The sequence below is a fragment of the Octodon degus genome, unplaced genomic scaffold (genome assembly GCF_000260255.1).
Source record: "Octodon degus isolate 3935 unplaced genomic scaffold, OctDeg1.0 scaffold00283, whole genome shotgun sequence".
Lineage (NCBI taxonomy): Eukaryota > Metazoa > Chordata > Mammalia > Rodentia > Octodontidae > Octodon > Octodon degus.
In genome coordinates, this window is record NW_004524859.1 from 1,609,496 (window position 1) to 1,626,899 (window position 17,404).

The 17,404-nt window shown below is 43.6% G+C and overlaps 1 protein-coding gene across 1 annotated transcript; it reads right to left on the reverse strand.

Moving 5' to 3' along the window:
* Positions 1-1,110: 1,110 nt before the first annotated feature.
* On the reverse strand, positions 1,111-15,905 carry LOC101572136 (membrane-spanning 4-domains subfamily A member 4A-like). Its single transcript, XM_023707234.1, has 7 exons — positions 15,727-15,905; positions 11,947-12,130; positions 10,579-10,707; positions 7,004-7,060; positions 5,722-5,877; positions 2,662-2,763; positions 1,111-1,727 (listed from the first exon to the last, which is right to left on the reverse strand). Exons 2-7 carry the CDS (start codon positions 12,088-12,090, stop codon positions 1,608-1,610), a joined length of 708 nt encoding a protein of 235 aa, XP_023563002.1. The 5' UTR covers positions 12,091-12,130; positions 15,727-15,905; the 3' UTR covers positions 1,111-1,607.
* Positions 15,906-17,404: the final 1,499 nt, after the last annotated feature.

Consider the following 17,404-nt stretch of genomic DNA (forward strand, 5'->3'; position numbering starts at 1 on the left):
TTTGCATGTATAAATCCTGCTTTCTAGGTCTACTTTTGAAGAAACTAATCTTTCATTCACTATTTCTTCTTGGTGTCATTGTAAATCAGTCCACTGTTATCTTAGTCTGTGACACTGTAACAACATATTTGACAACTGGGTGTAAACTTCATTTCTCTCTGTATGGGAGGCTGACAGTCCAAGATTAAAGACCGATAAACTAGGTCTTCGGCAAGGTCCCTGTTCTGCACACACTTTGTTATTGCGAATGCTGCATCCTCACATGGCAGAAGGAGAGACAGTAGGAGCTGGGTCCTGAGAGACATGGGTTCTGATCTCATTAGAGAGGGAGGTGCCCTCAGAGTGTAATCCCCTCCTGGCAGCTTCACCGCAGCAGGCTGCTCAGGGGATCAGGCGCCAACCTGCTCACAGCCTTTCTCCTTAGCTGGGAACAACATACAAGCCATTTTGATGATTTATGTGTTCATTTGTACCATGCCCCATAAAATTATGACCCATAACAGTGGACAGACATTGTCTTTCTCAGACACCAGTAGTTTCTCATATGCTTACAATAATTTCTGTCTCATTATAGGCGCTTTATGAACATGTGTTAGAAAAATGATAGATTAGGTTATATAATACATAGATGTGCACATATGTTCACTTACATGTAAAACCTTTGGGGATCTCTAGATGGCAGGCTAAGTACTGGTTGTGCTGCTTAAGTTATAGCAAGCCTGATGGTATCTGTTTTACTTTAGACTGAGAAGAGATATGAAGCATGGAGAAAACTTGGATTATGTCTGTGACTATACAGAGGTACATAACGGAGATGTGATTTTCAAGGCAGAAGATCTAGGGTGGATGGAAAGCCCATATGCTTGCTACATTCCTGGATTGCCTATTACCATTATATTTTCTCTGGTATTCCATCAGATTGGGAAGTAGGTAGCCCGTGAACTTGCCTCTTCGGAATTTTTTAAGTTGTTTTGGCATTTTAACTGGAAAGCTGATATACTTATTGAATGACCATAAACAGTATGCAGTGTACCAGCTTGTACATGGCACTGGATATGCATTTTATTGAGATATAATCCTGCAGTAGTTACACTCGAAGCCCCATGCATATGCAAATACTGCCTGCACTCTTCCTTGTACTTTATATGACAGAAAGGAAATAAAATGGGGCAAAAACATATATCGAATTTTATGGCAGGACAAAATTCTCCAAACATGAGTTAAAAATATAGAGGTCAAACAAGCAGGACTACTAGACGGGGAGCAGGAAAGGAGTCTGAAGAAACACCAATGTGCCCTTTGCTGCCAGAGCTTCTGTATCAACTGTACAGCCTTATGCCGAGGTCTGAGCATGAATAAATGTCATTCAAATGTGGTTGTCCAATTAATGCATGATTGTTTTATTCAACATCAGATAGTCTGTTTAAGATTGGGTGGAAAGATTTGTGAAGTTCCTGAGAAAACAAGAGAACTTGATTCTGAATCTATGCATGTGCGCTCGCTCCCTCAATCTCTCTCTCTCTCTCTCTCTCTCTCTCTCTCTCTCTCTCTCTCTCTCTCCAGAGAGGGTCTCAGGTACTTTCCCACAGCGGGCTTTTGCCTTAAATTCAGGGAATGCTTCCAGCAACACTTTTCTCTGGATTTGTTGGAGACATCAAACCTCTGCCCAGTGGGGCAGGAGACATGGTTTCTGTCGTGTGAGAATTTGATGACAGAATGAACACAACCTGAAAGAAATCACAGGGCCGCAGGTGAGTAACCAAATAATCTCAGGGTTTCCCCTTCCTCCTTAGTGTCTTTATTGCCCTTTCTTCCTGAATTCAACCTCAGGACCCATGGGGTGGGCTTCCTAGGCGGGTCAGGCTGCCTAGGTCACACTTGCAGCAGCAGACGTCGGCCTGAGAGGCTGATGGGGAACGCTGAGTGCTGGAGCACATCAGTCTAGCTTGTGAGACTGAACCCAGCAGGAGCCACAGGGTGCTTGCTACAGTAGGGCGGTGGAGTCACAGCTGGCCCGGTCTGAGAACCTCCCAGGAGCCACAGGGTGCTTGCTACAGTAGGGCGGTGGAGTCACAGCTGGCCCGGTCTGAGAGGTATGCACTGATCTGGACTCTGAAGAGACAAGCTTTTTTTGTTGAAGATAGGGAAAAGCAGCCTCCGTTGGCCATTCCGATAAGCATAATTCTAAGGACCCCCTGGAGCAAACTGTTGAGACTGTCACCTCTCAGGTGTGCATGGACCCATGGATGTGGCAGATTGTCTGTCCCGCTAGTAGGTTGCCCATCAGTTGGTTCTGAGCACTCCAGAGGGTCGCCATCCTGGGCGAACCTGACACGGCTGTGTGTTCACTATAAGGCCACCTGAAACACTTCAAGGTGTGTGTTGGCCTGCTGCCCTCAGCATAGGTGTTCCTGGTCATTAGTTCAGCATCTGGGAGGGAATGGGTTTGGTGGGCCAGAGAATGGAAGAAGACAAGAAAGAAGGTCCAGGCAGGAAGAGCCCAGCCAACGTCACAAGAGCAGCGTCATGAGACCATGGGCAGGGGACCAAGCAGGCAGTGCTCAGACACTGCGGCAGAAGCAGATAGTAACCCTGTGCTTCATGTGCTTGATGATACAGTCGCAGGAAACTACTACAGACATCAGCAAGATCAATACTCACCCCACCAAGGTAACAACAGGTCACTTTGCACCCAAATGAAGAGACGGCGATGGCGAGGGACAATTCCAGCATGCTTAGCAGGAGCAACAGCCAATCCATGCCCTGAGAATCAATGCAGAGCACAGGGATGAGCAGAGGGGAGCAGAGGTCACGAATCCTTACCACTAGTTACGTGCTGAAGACCACCAGCCCTGACCGGTGTCTGGGCGCTGGCTCCTTCCACACCTTGAGGCTTGGCAAAGTCTTCTCACACTGGAGTCAGTTATTCTCCTATAGATTTCACTAATGAAATGATCAAGATTTTTCTGACTATCTGGGGTCATTATGGAAATGCAACAAGAAAGTGCTTTGAAATGGCATGCGCACCTGGTTTAAACGTTGCTGTCATCTTGGTCCGCTCAAGTACTAGTAGTTCATTTGGTTGACACAATTGCATGGCCCCATATGGTCCTAGTTGTTGGCAGATATGGTGCCCTGATCGTTAAAACCTGAAGACGCAACCAGTTATAGGACAGAGGGGAATATATTTTGCAAATGGAATTGTTTACAAGTTGAGGTACAGGAATTATTTAGCATTATTTGTCTTGGATGAAATAAATGAAGGTGACAGCACAATTGCTGAAGTTCATGAGTTCTGAAGACTTTGCTGTTTGATTTTAGGGTACAGGGCAGTGTAGAGAGTGATGGAATTCAGGAAGCAGTTCTGAAAGCCAGAAAGTCAGAGAACCGATTTTCCCTAGGGCATCCAGAGAGGAATGAAGCCCGGCCACGACTTCGACTTTAGCTTAGAGAGACCTATTCTGAACTTTTCAATTTCTAAAGCCTGCAAGGATGTGATAATAAAGATTAACTACCTAGCAAAGTAGCAGCCATTTGTTTAATCTACAATAAGAAAGTGGCGCTATAATGAGCAGCTGCTTAATTCATCTCCAAAGGCGATTGGTTTTCACTTTATCTTCATCCAAACTGTGGGCTCAAACGTCAGTGTCAGGCAGCATGCTTATGCCTAACAGATGACCCCAGATGGAGTTGAGGTTCCTTGGCTTAAAGACTGTAGTCTCCTCTGCACGCTTAAAGATAGCCTACGTGCTGTGGAAGAACTCACGGCTGTGGGCTCAGCTCCTGAAAGATGGTCTCACTGGACCCTAAGAACGGTTCATGCATTGCTTCTTTTGTCCCCTTATGCTTTCGGCAGTCTCAGTAGCCTCTGCATGCCAGGCATGGATGTAGGCTTAGAAATGGAAGGCAGCAAATAGAATAGAAAAGTCCCTGTCCCCAAGGACCTTGCCATCTAGGGGAGGAGATGGGGAGTTAGAAAGCTGTGAGGTCAGACAGTATTTATTTTAGTGTACAGGCCCTGTGTTCTTCACTGCTGGGACTCAAGTCTACCATTGGAACTAGAAGCAGTGTCACACAGAAGGTCATCCTGTGGGCTTGGCTATAGCTCAATTTGGTTTTACTTACAAAAACAAGTGACAAGATAGTCTTCCAAGCTGCTGGCAGATACGTACATCTACGTCCCTGTCACCTGTATCTCTATCTATCTGTATCTCTACCTCTATTATGGAGCTTAAATCCACGTCAATCCTACACCTTCAGCCCAAGTCATAAAGCAATGAGTTACATGAATGCCATTTTTCTTTCTGTTCCTGTGTTATTATTTACAGGAGCTATTTGTGAGATTGCGCACACTTGTTGTACAGAATGCATTGTCCTGAGTCTTACAAAACTGCAGTCTTTCTCTTACACGTAGAGCTAGCAGACAACTGGAAATTTACATTTACTTGTATATTTAAATTAATAATTTGGTGTTATTTATATGGCTAGACTTGACGATTCTTTTTTCCAAAAAGAAGTCACATTTTCTAGCTTCTTTTTATAATTATAATGTTCTATCAAAATATATCCTTAATATTTAAATTAAAAACCACTGTAGCAAAGACAGTATTCTGATATTCATCCCCATCAAAATATGCCACTCACTTAGGTTATATAACTTTTTGGTGTTCAGTTTTTAAAAAATTTTTATGACTGTTGATATTAATCCTTTGTCAGGAAAGTAGCTGTCAAAGCCTTTTTCCACTGTAAATTTGAGGGGCTATTTTGGGGTGAACAGGCAGAGCTCAAGACCTATTTAGTATACTAAGTGATAAAGTAAAAGTACTACTCTGGCTGTTGCAGAATACATCACCGAAGATGGTGAGCTCCCAAAGTTAGTGAGAGACGATGACAGACACAGAAAACCAGTAAGCTGAGTCTGAAAGCTCCTACGAATGGAAGAAAACTGGAAACGCGAGCGTGCTAATAATTAGCCGCCCACATTCCAGGAGTAAAGATTTGCAGCCCCTGTTAGTGTCTGCCCTGTGTGGAAACCGCTCCTCTCCCTGCACTCACCCAGGGCAAAAGCACTAAAATCTTTTACTTCTCAGAAGAGCTCTGTAAGCTGTAATTTGGAGGAGAAAGCAATGAGGACATCAACTAGGTGAGGTCAAATGATGCGGAAAGAAATAACACCATACAGACAGAGGCTTGAGAACCTTCCAGGAGCTGACTGTTGAGGCTAAAAGTGGTAAATATTGTGAGAACACCCAGAGACGTCCAGCAAAACACTGTGCTACTCGCCACATAGAACCTAGCATTCAAGACATTTTTCCTTCATCATTAAAGAATCATATAACTCCACTAGGCTGCATCAGGAAGCCCTGGGAGCATTTGGGGGCTGGCATTACCTTCCAGTTTAGAGGGAATAACAACAGACACAGATCCATGTGCTGTAATTAAACAGTCAAAATGGCGCCGGAGTGCCGCGCCCAATGACCGCTATGGAGCGTGTGTTCTGTCCCATGCTTTCTTCCCAATTGGCTCCATCACTTTTAGAGGACAAAAAGAGATGCTATGTGAGCATGACTCTTACAGAAGAGTTTGTTCTATTTCTCAGTGCCTTCATCCTTCCCCCCAAAAGACCCAGCGCTAGTCAGTGTTGATGAATGCTTCTTGCAGAACCAGTGCTCTGCCCTCCTGCTGACGCATTAGTAGTCGGTGAGACGAGGAGGCACTCACCAGTATAAGAGACCTTGTCATAAGACAACTTTCATGCCAATTGTAGCTGCAGGGAAAGGGAAAGGATAAACTTATGCCCAAGCTGGTCATGATGAGTATCATTCCTACACCAGCAAACACAGAGCTGCAGATGTTCAAGCCTAAACTGGCTCGGACCTACAAGGGAATGAAAGATAGTTAAATAATCCAGTAGCTATGTCTCCCTTGCTCATGTGAAGCCCCCCCTTCCTTGGCCAACATATCTCATACTATCTTCAGTATTTCAGGAGTCTTGAAATTATCTTTTTCTGTCAATTTGAAATGATTAATCTCTTGCCAAGGCAAAGCCATGAGCTTGTTACTTCCTAGTTCAATCCCTTCAGATAATGTCAGAGAGTGTGGAAGATCGACCCTAGGTCTCCTGTCCGGGGCGTCTGGGTCTGTCCCTCAGCTGTGCAGCCTGCCTCTGCACCTCAGGCCGCGCTCCGCCGCAGGGACTGAGTGCTCATCGCTTCCAACAAGGTGCCTGCTCCTCGTGGCTTGCTCCCTTCTGCATTTACATCTTACATTGTGTCTTTCCTTCTGTCCAGTCTCTTTTTATGTGGCATAAACTTTCTACAAGAACGAAATTTGCTCAGGAAAGTGTGAGAGGCTTGGCTTGAATGTTGTATGAGATGCATGTCATTGGTTGTAAACAGAAGCAATGTTAGAGGTGGGTGTTGGCCAGAGTTTGCAAAGTCCATATTGATCAGGCTGTAGAGTTGATGTTTGCATTTTCAGCAAGAAATTTATCGTCATAGATAGGTAGAGATAGATAGATAGATAGATAGATAGATAGATAGATAGATAGACAGATAGACAGATAGACAGATGGATGTGTATTGTCTTAAGTTAGGTTTGTGAAAGACACAGTGGCAGAGAGTAATAATTTAATTTTTTTTTCTTAACTAAAAGCTCATTAGGAAACTGAAAGCTCTCCTTGGGTGTAGTCGAAATAGCATTTTAATTAATGAATATTACTTGGTGCCTCCACTCTGGCTCAAGTCCACAGCTGCTGTCGCTGGTTTTCCTTCTCTAGAACTTCTGCATTTCCAAGCAGACTCCCTAGGCTACAGTCTGGCAAGATATTTAGCACTATGTGACTCATAGTAATTATGCAAGTATTTAAATATAATTATTGAACAATCCTTCATGGTAAAACTCATGACATTTTAAAGAAACAATCATCTTATGCCCAGACAGAATGCACATTTGATTACATCATTCCCTTTTTGATACCAAAATAAAATAAAATAGAACTCACAAATCCCTTTGTAGTTCTTCTTGCTGTTGCAATTGCGAAAGACCCTGAAATAATAAACTAGGAATGGAAGAAAAAGTCAGGTAAAAACTTTAAACAGTGGTTACAAATCATACAAATTAAAACTTACCCCTAAATTCTACCAACATGTTAAACAGAGCAGTAGTTTAAAAGAAACACCAAATTTGCTGATTATGGTTTTATTCTTCCCATTAAGAACACAAGAATTCTACGAGATAGACTCATGGGAGAATTTATCAAGTTTCTCAAAATATAATGAATAGCAATGGTCTTCACATTCTTAAAATCCCTGAGAAAAATGACATCGAATTCCTGAAAGGAGGTAAAGGTAATATGTTGTCCATGTCTTTTGAAAGGAGCGGTTAATGCTTAAAATTTTTTTTGTTCTTATTTTTTCTTTTTAATTTCTATTATTATTATTATTATTATTATTTTGATGTATTTGGCACAGTCTCATTATACAGCTCAGACTCACAGTGATCCTCCTGTTTTCAGCCTCCCCAGCGCTAGGCTTATAGGTGTATGCCATCACACCCATCTCGGTGGCAGGCTCAGTGTACCCAGGGGAGGGGCCAGCACAGCATGTGGTGCAGAGAATTGAACCCCAGCCCCTCAACTTACCTAAGCAGGTGCTTAGTCCACTGAGCTATCTCCCTGGCCCTTATTTTTTTAAACCAATTTTTCAGGTTTGTATCTGGTGACTCAAACAACTAATAACATCATGCAATATAGCAACCATTGTTGAATTCCTATTACTTTGTTTAAGGAAATTTTGTCATTTCTAAAGCTTTTTATATATTGTGTTATTTAATAAATAAATAAAAGCAGTAACTACTATTGTCATTTGAAATATCTATGAAAAGTCTTGCACAAAATAATGGCAAAAACCTAGATTCCTCATTGGGTGATGATTGGAGACCGTGGCTTCTGTGTGTTGGGCAACAGATTTTCATTTTCTAAAACTTATGGAGTTGTTTAGTTGCATGCTCCACCTTACACAATCGAACATTTTATGTTTCTGAATTAATGTCCTATGTTTGATTTTAGAAACTTAAGAATTATAAATTAATTCCAGAGTGAATGAACTATGGAAATAGCTTTATAAATGTACTCTTTCATGAAATTTTCAATAGCCAAACAAAATGATTTCACAAAAATCGCCTAGAAAAAAAAAAAATAACAAAGAATACCTTGCATCATCTTATCTGAACTAAGTCATGAACACATCGCATTTTCTTTCAACTAGTGCTGTGGGTTGGGTTGTGAGAATCTTCAAAAGTGCATATGTTAAAGTCCCTATGCTGGTGATACTAGATATTAAAAACTGGATTTATTAATACAACCTCATTTTGCATGCTGACAAAGCTACACAAAAATCTCAGAGGAAAAAATGAGCAATGAGTGAGAAATTGTGATAAATAAAATTTGCAATATCCCAAAAGTACACCTTAGAAAACTTAAAGACTGGCCCGAAAGCTCAGCAGACTGAAGCACCTGCTTGGCAGAGCCCAGCGACTGGTGCTGGATTCCGTGCGTGCTGTGCCAGCCGCGCCCTGGGGCGCACTGGGACGGCAGGCGGTTGAGACTGGGCGTGGTGGCACACGCGTGTAATCCCACTGCTTGGCAGGCTGAGAGCAGGAGGATCACTACGAGTCCGATCTCCATAGTGGAACCCTGTACACACTGTCCTAAATACATATTAAAGAAAGAAAGAAAACTTTAAAAAGCAGCTTAATGTGGCCCTAGTTTTGTGGGACTGTCATAAAAGACATAGCGGGACTGGGGACAGAACAGCCCAAACGTGAGAGGCACGTGCGACAGTCTCACTGTTTGCACACGTGCAGGGGGAAGGAACAGAAGGGGGCCCTTTGGGCATGAGGCCCGGAGCACAGTTGAGAGGGTGAGTGAAGGCATCCTCGCAGCGTGTGCACCGCATAACACGAAGTGAGAAACGCCCGCGGTGCCCTGGGTGGGGTCTCACTTGTGAAAATATATCCGCTTCCTTCCTGGTGATCCACCCAACACGTCCAGCAGTCGGAGTCTATGTAAGAGGCCTCCTCTGCGGTCTTGGGAGGAGGATGGACGTGGAAGCTGAGATCGACCTGGTGAGCTGCGAGTAGTTTTGGAAGCAGAGTGCTTTGAGTTCTGATTCCTGAACCTCATAGACCTGAACAAGTCAGCAACTCTTCTAACTCCTAATTTCCTTTCTCATATGATAATTACAGTAACAAATCTTTCCTCAGAGGATTCTGTTTGCTTGAAATGGATTTATGTATATAAAACCCTTAATAGGCTGCCTGTGTCAAGTAAATGTTTAATATAAACTGATTTGTTCAGATTGTTATTAGATGCAGAAGACGTTGCAGTTTTTACATGAAGACAGGAATTTCTTCTGAAAAGCTAAACTTCTATACTCTGAATAGAAGAGAGAAGTCAAAGCCAGACCAATCATAAAACTCTGATAGTTCTTATTTTCAATTCTGCAGAAAAAAAGTTCTTATTTTCAATTCTGCAGAAGCCTAGGATAGGCTTCCTGATGGTGATATAAACATATTGCACAATCACCAAATGTTCTTCAGCTCAGTAGATAAAGCATGGTATACTCTGTTCATTGTATCCTCTAGTGCCCACAGAACCCCTTTCATGTTTTGTCTTGAACAAAGATTTTTAAACTTTCATAAATTATTATCTTAACTGCATTTTAATTAAAGTTATTTTTAGTAAACTTCTGAAACAAAGTTGGTCTAAAAGTAATTCTGTTTTCTAAGATAACTATTGACAGAGTTGACAAATTACCAGCAGTGTTGTTTTCTACCATCCCCTGTGATCTTCAGAGCGGTGTGAAACCCTCCAGCTACAAAAGTGAACTGTGTTAGTGAAAGCGCCCAGAGATAAGACAGGAGCCTTTGTTCACCCTTGGATTGGAGGTATCATCGAAAACACTAATGGGCAATGGACGAGTGTCAGCAAAATCGACTTGCTCTGCTGGCCATGTCCCAAGAGGTCCTCACGCTCAATTCACCAAGCCTGTAGATGACTTGTTCCTTGTTTGCTGAAAACATCCATGCTTAAATCATTCCATTTTGTGTCTACAGCTACTTCTACTTTAGCGCATCTTCACTGATAGATATGAAATAATTATATCTAATACTCCATAAATTTATGTTGTTATTTCCATGTTAAACAACAAAGTGAGACAGGGGCTGGAGAGATGGCTCAGTGGTCTAAAGCACCTACTTAGAACAAGCTTAGCAAAAGCATCAGGGACCGCGGTTCAATCCCCCAGCACCACATGCCAGCCAGCCCACCCCCTGGTGGGCTGAGCTGGCCTCTCTCTCTCTCTCTCTCTCTCTCTCTCTCTCTCTCTCTCTCTCTCTCTCTCAAATAAATAAATAAATAAAAATTTAAAAAAAAAAGAAAGTGAGACAAAGAAAGGTTCAACATACTTGTCTCTAAGCTATAGTACATATGGTACTGTTAGGAAAGGTTCTCATGCCAATCTGAGGAGTGTATGAATAACACTGCATTGCCTGTGGTTTTGCGTAAGGTACACTCACCATCAACGATCCCCAGATTGAGTAGCCGGTATACACTGACAGGCTGCGTGCTCCATAAGCAGGCAGCGTGCTGCACATCATTGCGAGTCCCACGCCGAGGATCAACAGGCCAGTGGTGATCTGCATGGCCTGGAAAGGACCAAGAAAGGAAGGTAGCTTATCTTGCTCAAAATGGTGTTGATGACACATCCTACCCAACCACACAAGTATTCTCCATCTTTCAGTGCAATCTATTGATCTTTAGATATTCTCTTCTCACTTTAGTATTATGCATATGCTAACTGACTCAAATTATCCTTCTGAATATTTTTCCCAACTCCAGTAATTTTAGGTTGGAATGAGTCTATTAAAAATGGCCCAAAGACACATATGTGAGACAAATAATACTATTTATACTTAATCTGTTGCTGTCACTTATCAGATGTTCAGAGTAGGGTGATCCAAAAATTAGGAAGTGATTGTTCTAGGGAGAAGAATTAACATAGTAAAGTAGATATACGGGCAAAAAAATAAAACAACGGAGCAACTTCACAATTTTTAGGACCTTGGGCCTCAAGACTGAAAGTGTGGTGAATTAAACATTGAGCATTGAAAAGGATCCTAATGAAGATGAATTTTCAAAACTAACGAGGCACAGAGGTATGCCAAGAGGGAAATTCACAGCGTAAGATACATATGATAAGAAATGTAAGGTGTAGGTCTGGTGAGATAGCTCAGTGGACCGAGCACTTGCTTAGGCAAGCACAGGAGCCAGGGTTGGATCCCTGGTGCCACATGCCCTGCCAGTTCTGCCCCTGGGCATGCTGAGCTGGCGATGGAGTCCAGGCATGGTGGAGAGGCTGAAGACAGGAGGATCACTATGAGTCTGAGCTGTGTAGTGAGACCCTGCACAAAAATAGAAAAGGGTAAGATTTAAAATCCATTATCTAAGCTTTCAGGCACTGTCCATGAGGGCCTAGAAAGAACTATTTAGAAGAAAAAAGGTTCTTCCTCATCTGAGAACAGGTAGAGAAATGGCACCAAAGAGAGTCAGGGATCACATACGTCCTGGGCAACGAGGGAGGCCAGTGGGGAACACCAGCCACTGCTGCTATTCCATCGTGAGGTTAAATATGACTGTGCTGCATGAATCACAATCTAGAATGGGTCTGAAGTCAGTACATTTAAAATACAACTAAACTGGAGACACGATGTGATTGAGTGCAGACAGTGCCATCATTTTCCAATGATATGGCCTGAAAGGCAAGCACTAATATCACTAGGATGGGTCACTATGCTCTGAGCCCAGTAGGACACGTGGTGGATATTAGGTTGGCCAGGCATGAACACCACACCATCGTTGCCCTCCCCGCTCCACAGCTGACTTACACCAAGGATCTTAGGCTGCCCTTTCGTGAACTTCTCTTTCATCTTTTCCCATAAAGAAGATTCCAGAGCCATCGCCTTCCTCAGCTGTGGCATCGCATGTCCGGCTTCTGCTCTGGTCTGCTCCATTCCTTGTATGGTCACCATGTGGCAGAGAAAATGCAGGGAGACAACTGAGGACGAGGTCCTGGAGGGGACAAAAGGAGAGCATGATGTTTTGAGGCAAGTTCCACCCGAAGGGCAAGTTCTAAAGGAGGCGCCTCTTCTGCACCATTGTAGCTACCCATGGGAAGGAGAGTAAAACAAGCCATGTGCTATCACAGGGCCACGCGATGTCAGAACGCTAGAATGTGGTGCAGAGACAGAAGTTTGTGTAAGAGTGAGTTAAGTAGTACGAACTCCACAAACACAAATCTCCACGCCCACAGTCCAAGGCTGCACCTGTTTTGCTCCTTTCTGCCACTGTTACAGCCTGTGACCAGCCACTTGTCCCACTGAAAGATGGCTTGATAAGGCGATCTCTACTAATGCGAGCCGTGTGGTGCTTGGTGGTGCCATTTCCTGCCCAGAGTCCAGGGACATTCTGAGCTGCAGCCCTTCCCTGGTCCATGTGTATACTCGATGCGATTTATGAAATCTGGAACTCTGTCTTATAAACTTAGAATTTTCAAGATACACTTTGTGGCTCCAAATCACATCCTTGCCAAATTTAAATCTTTCTTGGGTTATGGGTACTTCAAATCCTGGCCACCAATGCACAGTGAGATACACAACACTGTTTTCTGAGTCTACAAGCTCCCAATTAATTCTCTGAAACATTTTTCTCTGGTCAGTATTCTGACTCCCATTGGGTGTCTCTGAGTCAGATTAAGGCACATGAACCCGTTATGTGCTCAACTGAAACTATATTGAGGTGCTTCAAGGTCCATTTCCTTAACTGCTGACAGAAGGGAATCTTAAGAGTTAAACAGCTTCTAAGACCCTCACGTTATGACCTGAGACCCATTTGTAGCTTTCTCAGGTGGCCTCTTTTTTTATTATTAAGATAAATTTATTTTAAATATTAATTACATATTTTATGAAGAATGGTAAAACAGAATTTCCTAACAAAATAATTGGAGAATAACAATAGTTAATACATTGCAAATTATAATCTTCAAACTAGTTAATTAAGATTTATACGGTTAACCTTCTTCCCTTTTTTTCCATAATTTTATTGATAAACAAATAGCAATGAGACAGTTTCAAATCAAATCGGTAGTCAGGTGGCCTCTTTGAGAAAACCTGAAGGTGGACACTGACCAAGTCTTGAGCCTTCACAGCACGGCGTCCTTACCAAGCCAGGATGAGGTTGTGCCCAGGCCCCTAGGCCTGGAGAGTCCAGTTTCCAGCTCTGCCTTGGTTGCCCAAGCCTCTGAGTTGTGCCCTGTGGTACAGACCACAGAGCTGCGGGAAGCGTGCATCCTCTTTTGCCTTCATGAGAAGGCAGCGCTGAAGTCCCAGATACCACAGCAGTTTTGCAATGCTACAGACATGTGGCCCTGGCCCACACCTCTGCAGCTGCTGTGGGACACATCAGACAAGAGGTCAGTTAGGGGTTTTCATGGTGAGAAAGAATTCGGGGGCAGAAGAAAATATGCACAGGCACACAAAGACAAGGAAACGTCCCAGTGTTCCTCCGTGCTTGCACAGCAGTTCTGCAGCACATGATCCAAATATGAAGAAGGCCAGGAACTGGCCGTGTGCACCACAGGCTCCATGACAATAAGGGCTTGCCTCATGGGCCTTGCGAGCCTGCTCTTCATTCATTTCTTGGGTGTTGTGGGCTCCCAAGTCCTTTAATTTCACCTAGTATTGTTATTCTAAATAGTGTGGACAAAGCAGTCAGCTCAAAGGACATGGCAACAAACCCCAGGGGTGTTAGCACAGATGGTGCACAGAGACCTGCAGCCGAAAAACGTCTGCAGCAGAAACGAGCACACAGCACAAACAGCTGGCCCCGGCAGTGGCCAGCAGCGGTGGTGACCTGCAGCGAGCTCCATCAGCTTCTCGAGGCATTTGCATCATCTGGAGCCATCGGCACTGCCAGAAGAGCTGCACTTCATGATCCATGATTTCCATCTGAATTGAGCAACAGAACCCCCCACTGACTGAAAATAACAGTACTCACAGAACTGACATGGATATTTTTACTATCCTGAGCCCTGTTACTACCCTGAATCAAAATCTCAGATAGAAAGTAAAGCCAACTTCTGACGTTGCCAGTCCTCCAGATAACCCACTACTATTATGGACTACTGGACTATATTGGAATATTTTGCTGAATTCAAGCACCTACAATATTTAAATGACAATGGAATACCCTTCTCTGACAAAACTAAACAAAAAAGGGGGATATAAATGAAAGACCATTTTTTATTTGTATATTCAAAATAGTTAAGATAGATATACAGCTACTTACTCTTAATTCAATGAATAGAAAGATCTGTTCTAATAGTGGTTGTAGACAGGATATCATGTCTGCATCTTGTACTATGAATAGCCACTAAGAAGACAACAATATGCAATGTATTAATTATTGAAACTGTCCTACAAATCGGTTTTGAAACTGTCTCATTGCTATTTGCTTCTCAATAAAATTATTTTTGAAAAATTGCAGATAGCACAGCATGAATAAATGGAACATTCCTTTGAGATTAGAGAAGAACCCACCACAGTTTTGGCACCCTGACTATGACATCCAAGAGTCCCTCAGTGTCCTTAACTTGCCCCTGATGCTGAGATGACAAAAGTATGAGAGCCGCTTCCTCTGGCTCCACAGTCCTTTGGATCAGCAGAACTATTAATGTTATGCTTCCTTCTGGTTGTGGTCATGTCCCTGAAGACAGCCCTGGAGACAGAGCGTGAAGAGACTCGAAAGAACTTTCTCACCTTGACAAAGTCACTTAGTGATATAGGGGTCTAGTCCCAAAGAGGGTCTGGGCCTGGATAGTGTGCTGGGACATGAGTCCGGAGCAATGCTGAGAAGTCGAGATTTTACTGCTAGCTCATTTATTAGTGCATGGGATTCTGAGCAAGTTGTCCCCATTAGTCTTTTCCCTCATCTGAGGAAAGACTGCCTTTTCAGTTTCCTCAAAGTTTCTTCCTATCTCTGCAGCGCTATGAATCATCACAGAGATATGGCCTTAGTGCCCCAAAAGTGAGCCAGATGTTGTGGAGAACAGGTCAGGCAAATGCCTCCCCATCCAGTCCCAGTGCAGAGGCAGAGCCTGTCTCTAACCGGCATCCTCAACCAGCTGTGCAGCTGGCAGATAATGTTCTGAAAGTTGAACTGCAAAAATAACAAATCAAAGGAAAAGAATACAGAGTAGAAAGAAGGGAAATCAGCATGAGATGCTTACTGAAATCTTAAATAGCACTTATAGTCCTTTGGTAGTAGTGGGACTTGAAGAAGTCAAGCAACTGAGAGTCCTGCCGCACACAGCCCTGTCCTCAAGGGGTCTTTCTTTTCCCCTGTCCTCCACAGCCAACTTTGTCCCTGAAGTGCCCCAAGTCAGTGATGGTGAACCTTTCAGAATGCTCTGTGGCATGTGTGCCATAGGTCTCCCACCATTGCCCTAAATGTTCAGATAAGGGTGCACTGAGCCTCCCCCGCACGCGGAGTCATGCCTGTGCCAGAGGAAGTGACCTGAGTTGTCCCCATCCCATTCATGCATGCATCGTAGACAGAATAAGTGAAAGCCTGTCAGCACAAAGCCTCGGAGGGCAGAGCTCTACACCTACCTTCTTCAGGCCTGCAGTGACGCGCCGTGTGCTGATGAGGGTCGGCTCTGGGGGAAAGTCTCAGGCTCGGCATCCAAATGCAGCCACCTCCACACACTCCAGTTTAATTCTGCATTGTCTTTTGGCAGATTTTTTTTTCCTAAATCCTAGAGGCTATGCATAGAATTTCTGAGAAACCAGAATGTGTAGTTCCCTTTTCACAGCAGCAGTGTCATCTGACTTCTGTCTCTCCCATGGCTGTGCACCTATTTTGAAATATGCTGGAAATGCCGTGGCTGCCAGAACTAGTCATTCCCGTGAAACCAAGCGTGGTCATGTCTACAGACGCCAGTGTGAGGCTGTGCTGGGCTCCAGAGGCTGCTGAAAGTCAACTGAGGTCACATGTAAGAAGATGAAAAGCCATTTTCTCAATGCTACACATGTATCACCCAGTAGCAATTCAGCACTTACACCAAACTCCATGGTTGGGCATGCTAAGAAAAGCCCCATCCCGTGTTACCATGTTAACATGTTCAGTAATGAATAAACACATCACGATTCTAACTCCAGGAAGCACCTGGTGTTGAAAGAGCCTGGTATTTCACTGAGACACTTTCTGTGGTGTAATTTATTGTACGAGCTTGTTTTCTCTTCAATCTATGATTCCTCACTCATGAATAAGGATAACACTTAAGGAGTGCTGAATTATCCACTATTTGTTTGCTATGATAAAATGCTTCTTCCTGGGTAATTTGTAAAGAAAAAAGGTTCATTTAGCTCATCATTTTGAAACCCCAAAAGCATGACTCCAGTTTCTGGTGGTTCTGATGAAGTCTGCGCGGTTATCATAGGACAGTGGATGGTTCAATGGTGGGAGTGTACAGGACAGGTTAGGACCACATGGTCAGTTAAAAACACAGAGTTAAAAAGGGCCAGATGCCTTTTTAGAACAGCTCATGATAACCATCCAGAGTCCAAACAGTCCTAATATCTTCTGAGAACAGTGTGCTAGCAACCTCCTCCCTCTCAAAGTGTCCCGTGCCTCAGCACCACTGCAGTAAAAACGGAGCCTCTAACAGAAGGTGCCAGCAGAGGAACACCACCCAAACCATGGAGAGATGAAAAGCAACAGTAGCCAGTAACACTCATTCAAGGCATTCTTAAAGAAAGAATCACCAACAAGTATAAATAAGATAAAGGATAGATCGCAGGCAACATGGAAAAGTAGCCCTTTAGGAGATGGAAAGGGCCCTAGGGATGGGGGGAGTGAGGGAGAGAAAGAAAAGAGGAGTGAACCTGAGCAGAATTTGCCTGCACCCCGCAATGGACGTGTTCATTATGCATCGCAGACAGCACTAATCAAAGAGGAAAAGACATATACAAGGAAGGAGTGCGACTTTAACCTGAAGACTAGTACATGCTTGAGGACATTCACAGACTCCACGATGCAACCAAAGTTATTCTACACTGTCAGTGGTGTGGTCAAACCATAGGCAATAATCTCCAGAACTGCAAACCTCAGGCTTGAACTTTCCAAACTCCTCAATGAGCCTTTGCCAGTTGTCAGTCCAACTTTGTAACCCCTGACTAGGCATCATGAGGCAGCCGTATGATCAAATTGTCAGTGTCTTATCATTATCAGATGAGATCAAAGAACGGAAAGGAGATTGGAAGAAGATGGTGTGCTGTTGGTAATTGT

Excerpts from the sequence above, each read along its gene's own strand:
- LOC101572136 (XM_023707234.1), bottom strand. The coding sequence starts at position 12,090 with ATGGTGACCATACAAGGAATGGAGCAGACCAGAGCAGAAGCCGGACAT. Across the intron at positions 10,708-11,946 it reads GGCAGCCTAAGATCCTTGGT|GCCATGCAGATCACCACTGG; the intron begins GTAAGTCAGCTG and ends GGTCCTTTCCAG. Across the intron at positions 2,764-5,721 it reads TGACAAGGTCTCTTATACTG|GGCATGGATTGGCTGTTGCT; the intron begins GTGAGTGCCTCC and ends ATTGATTCTCAG.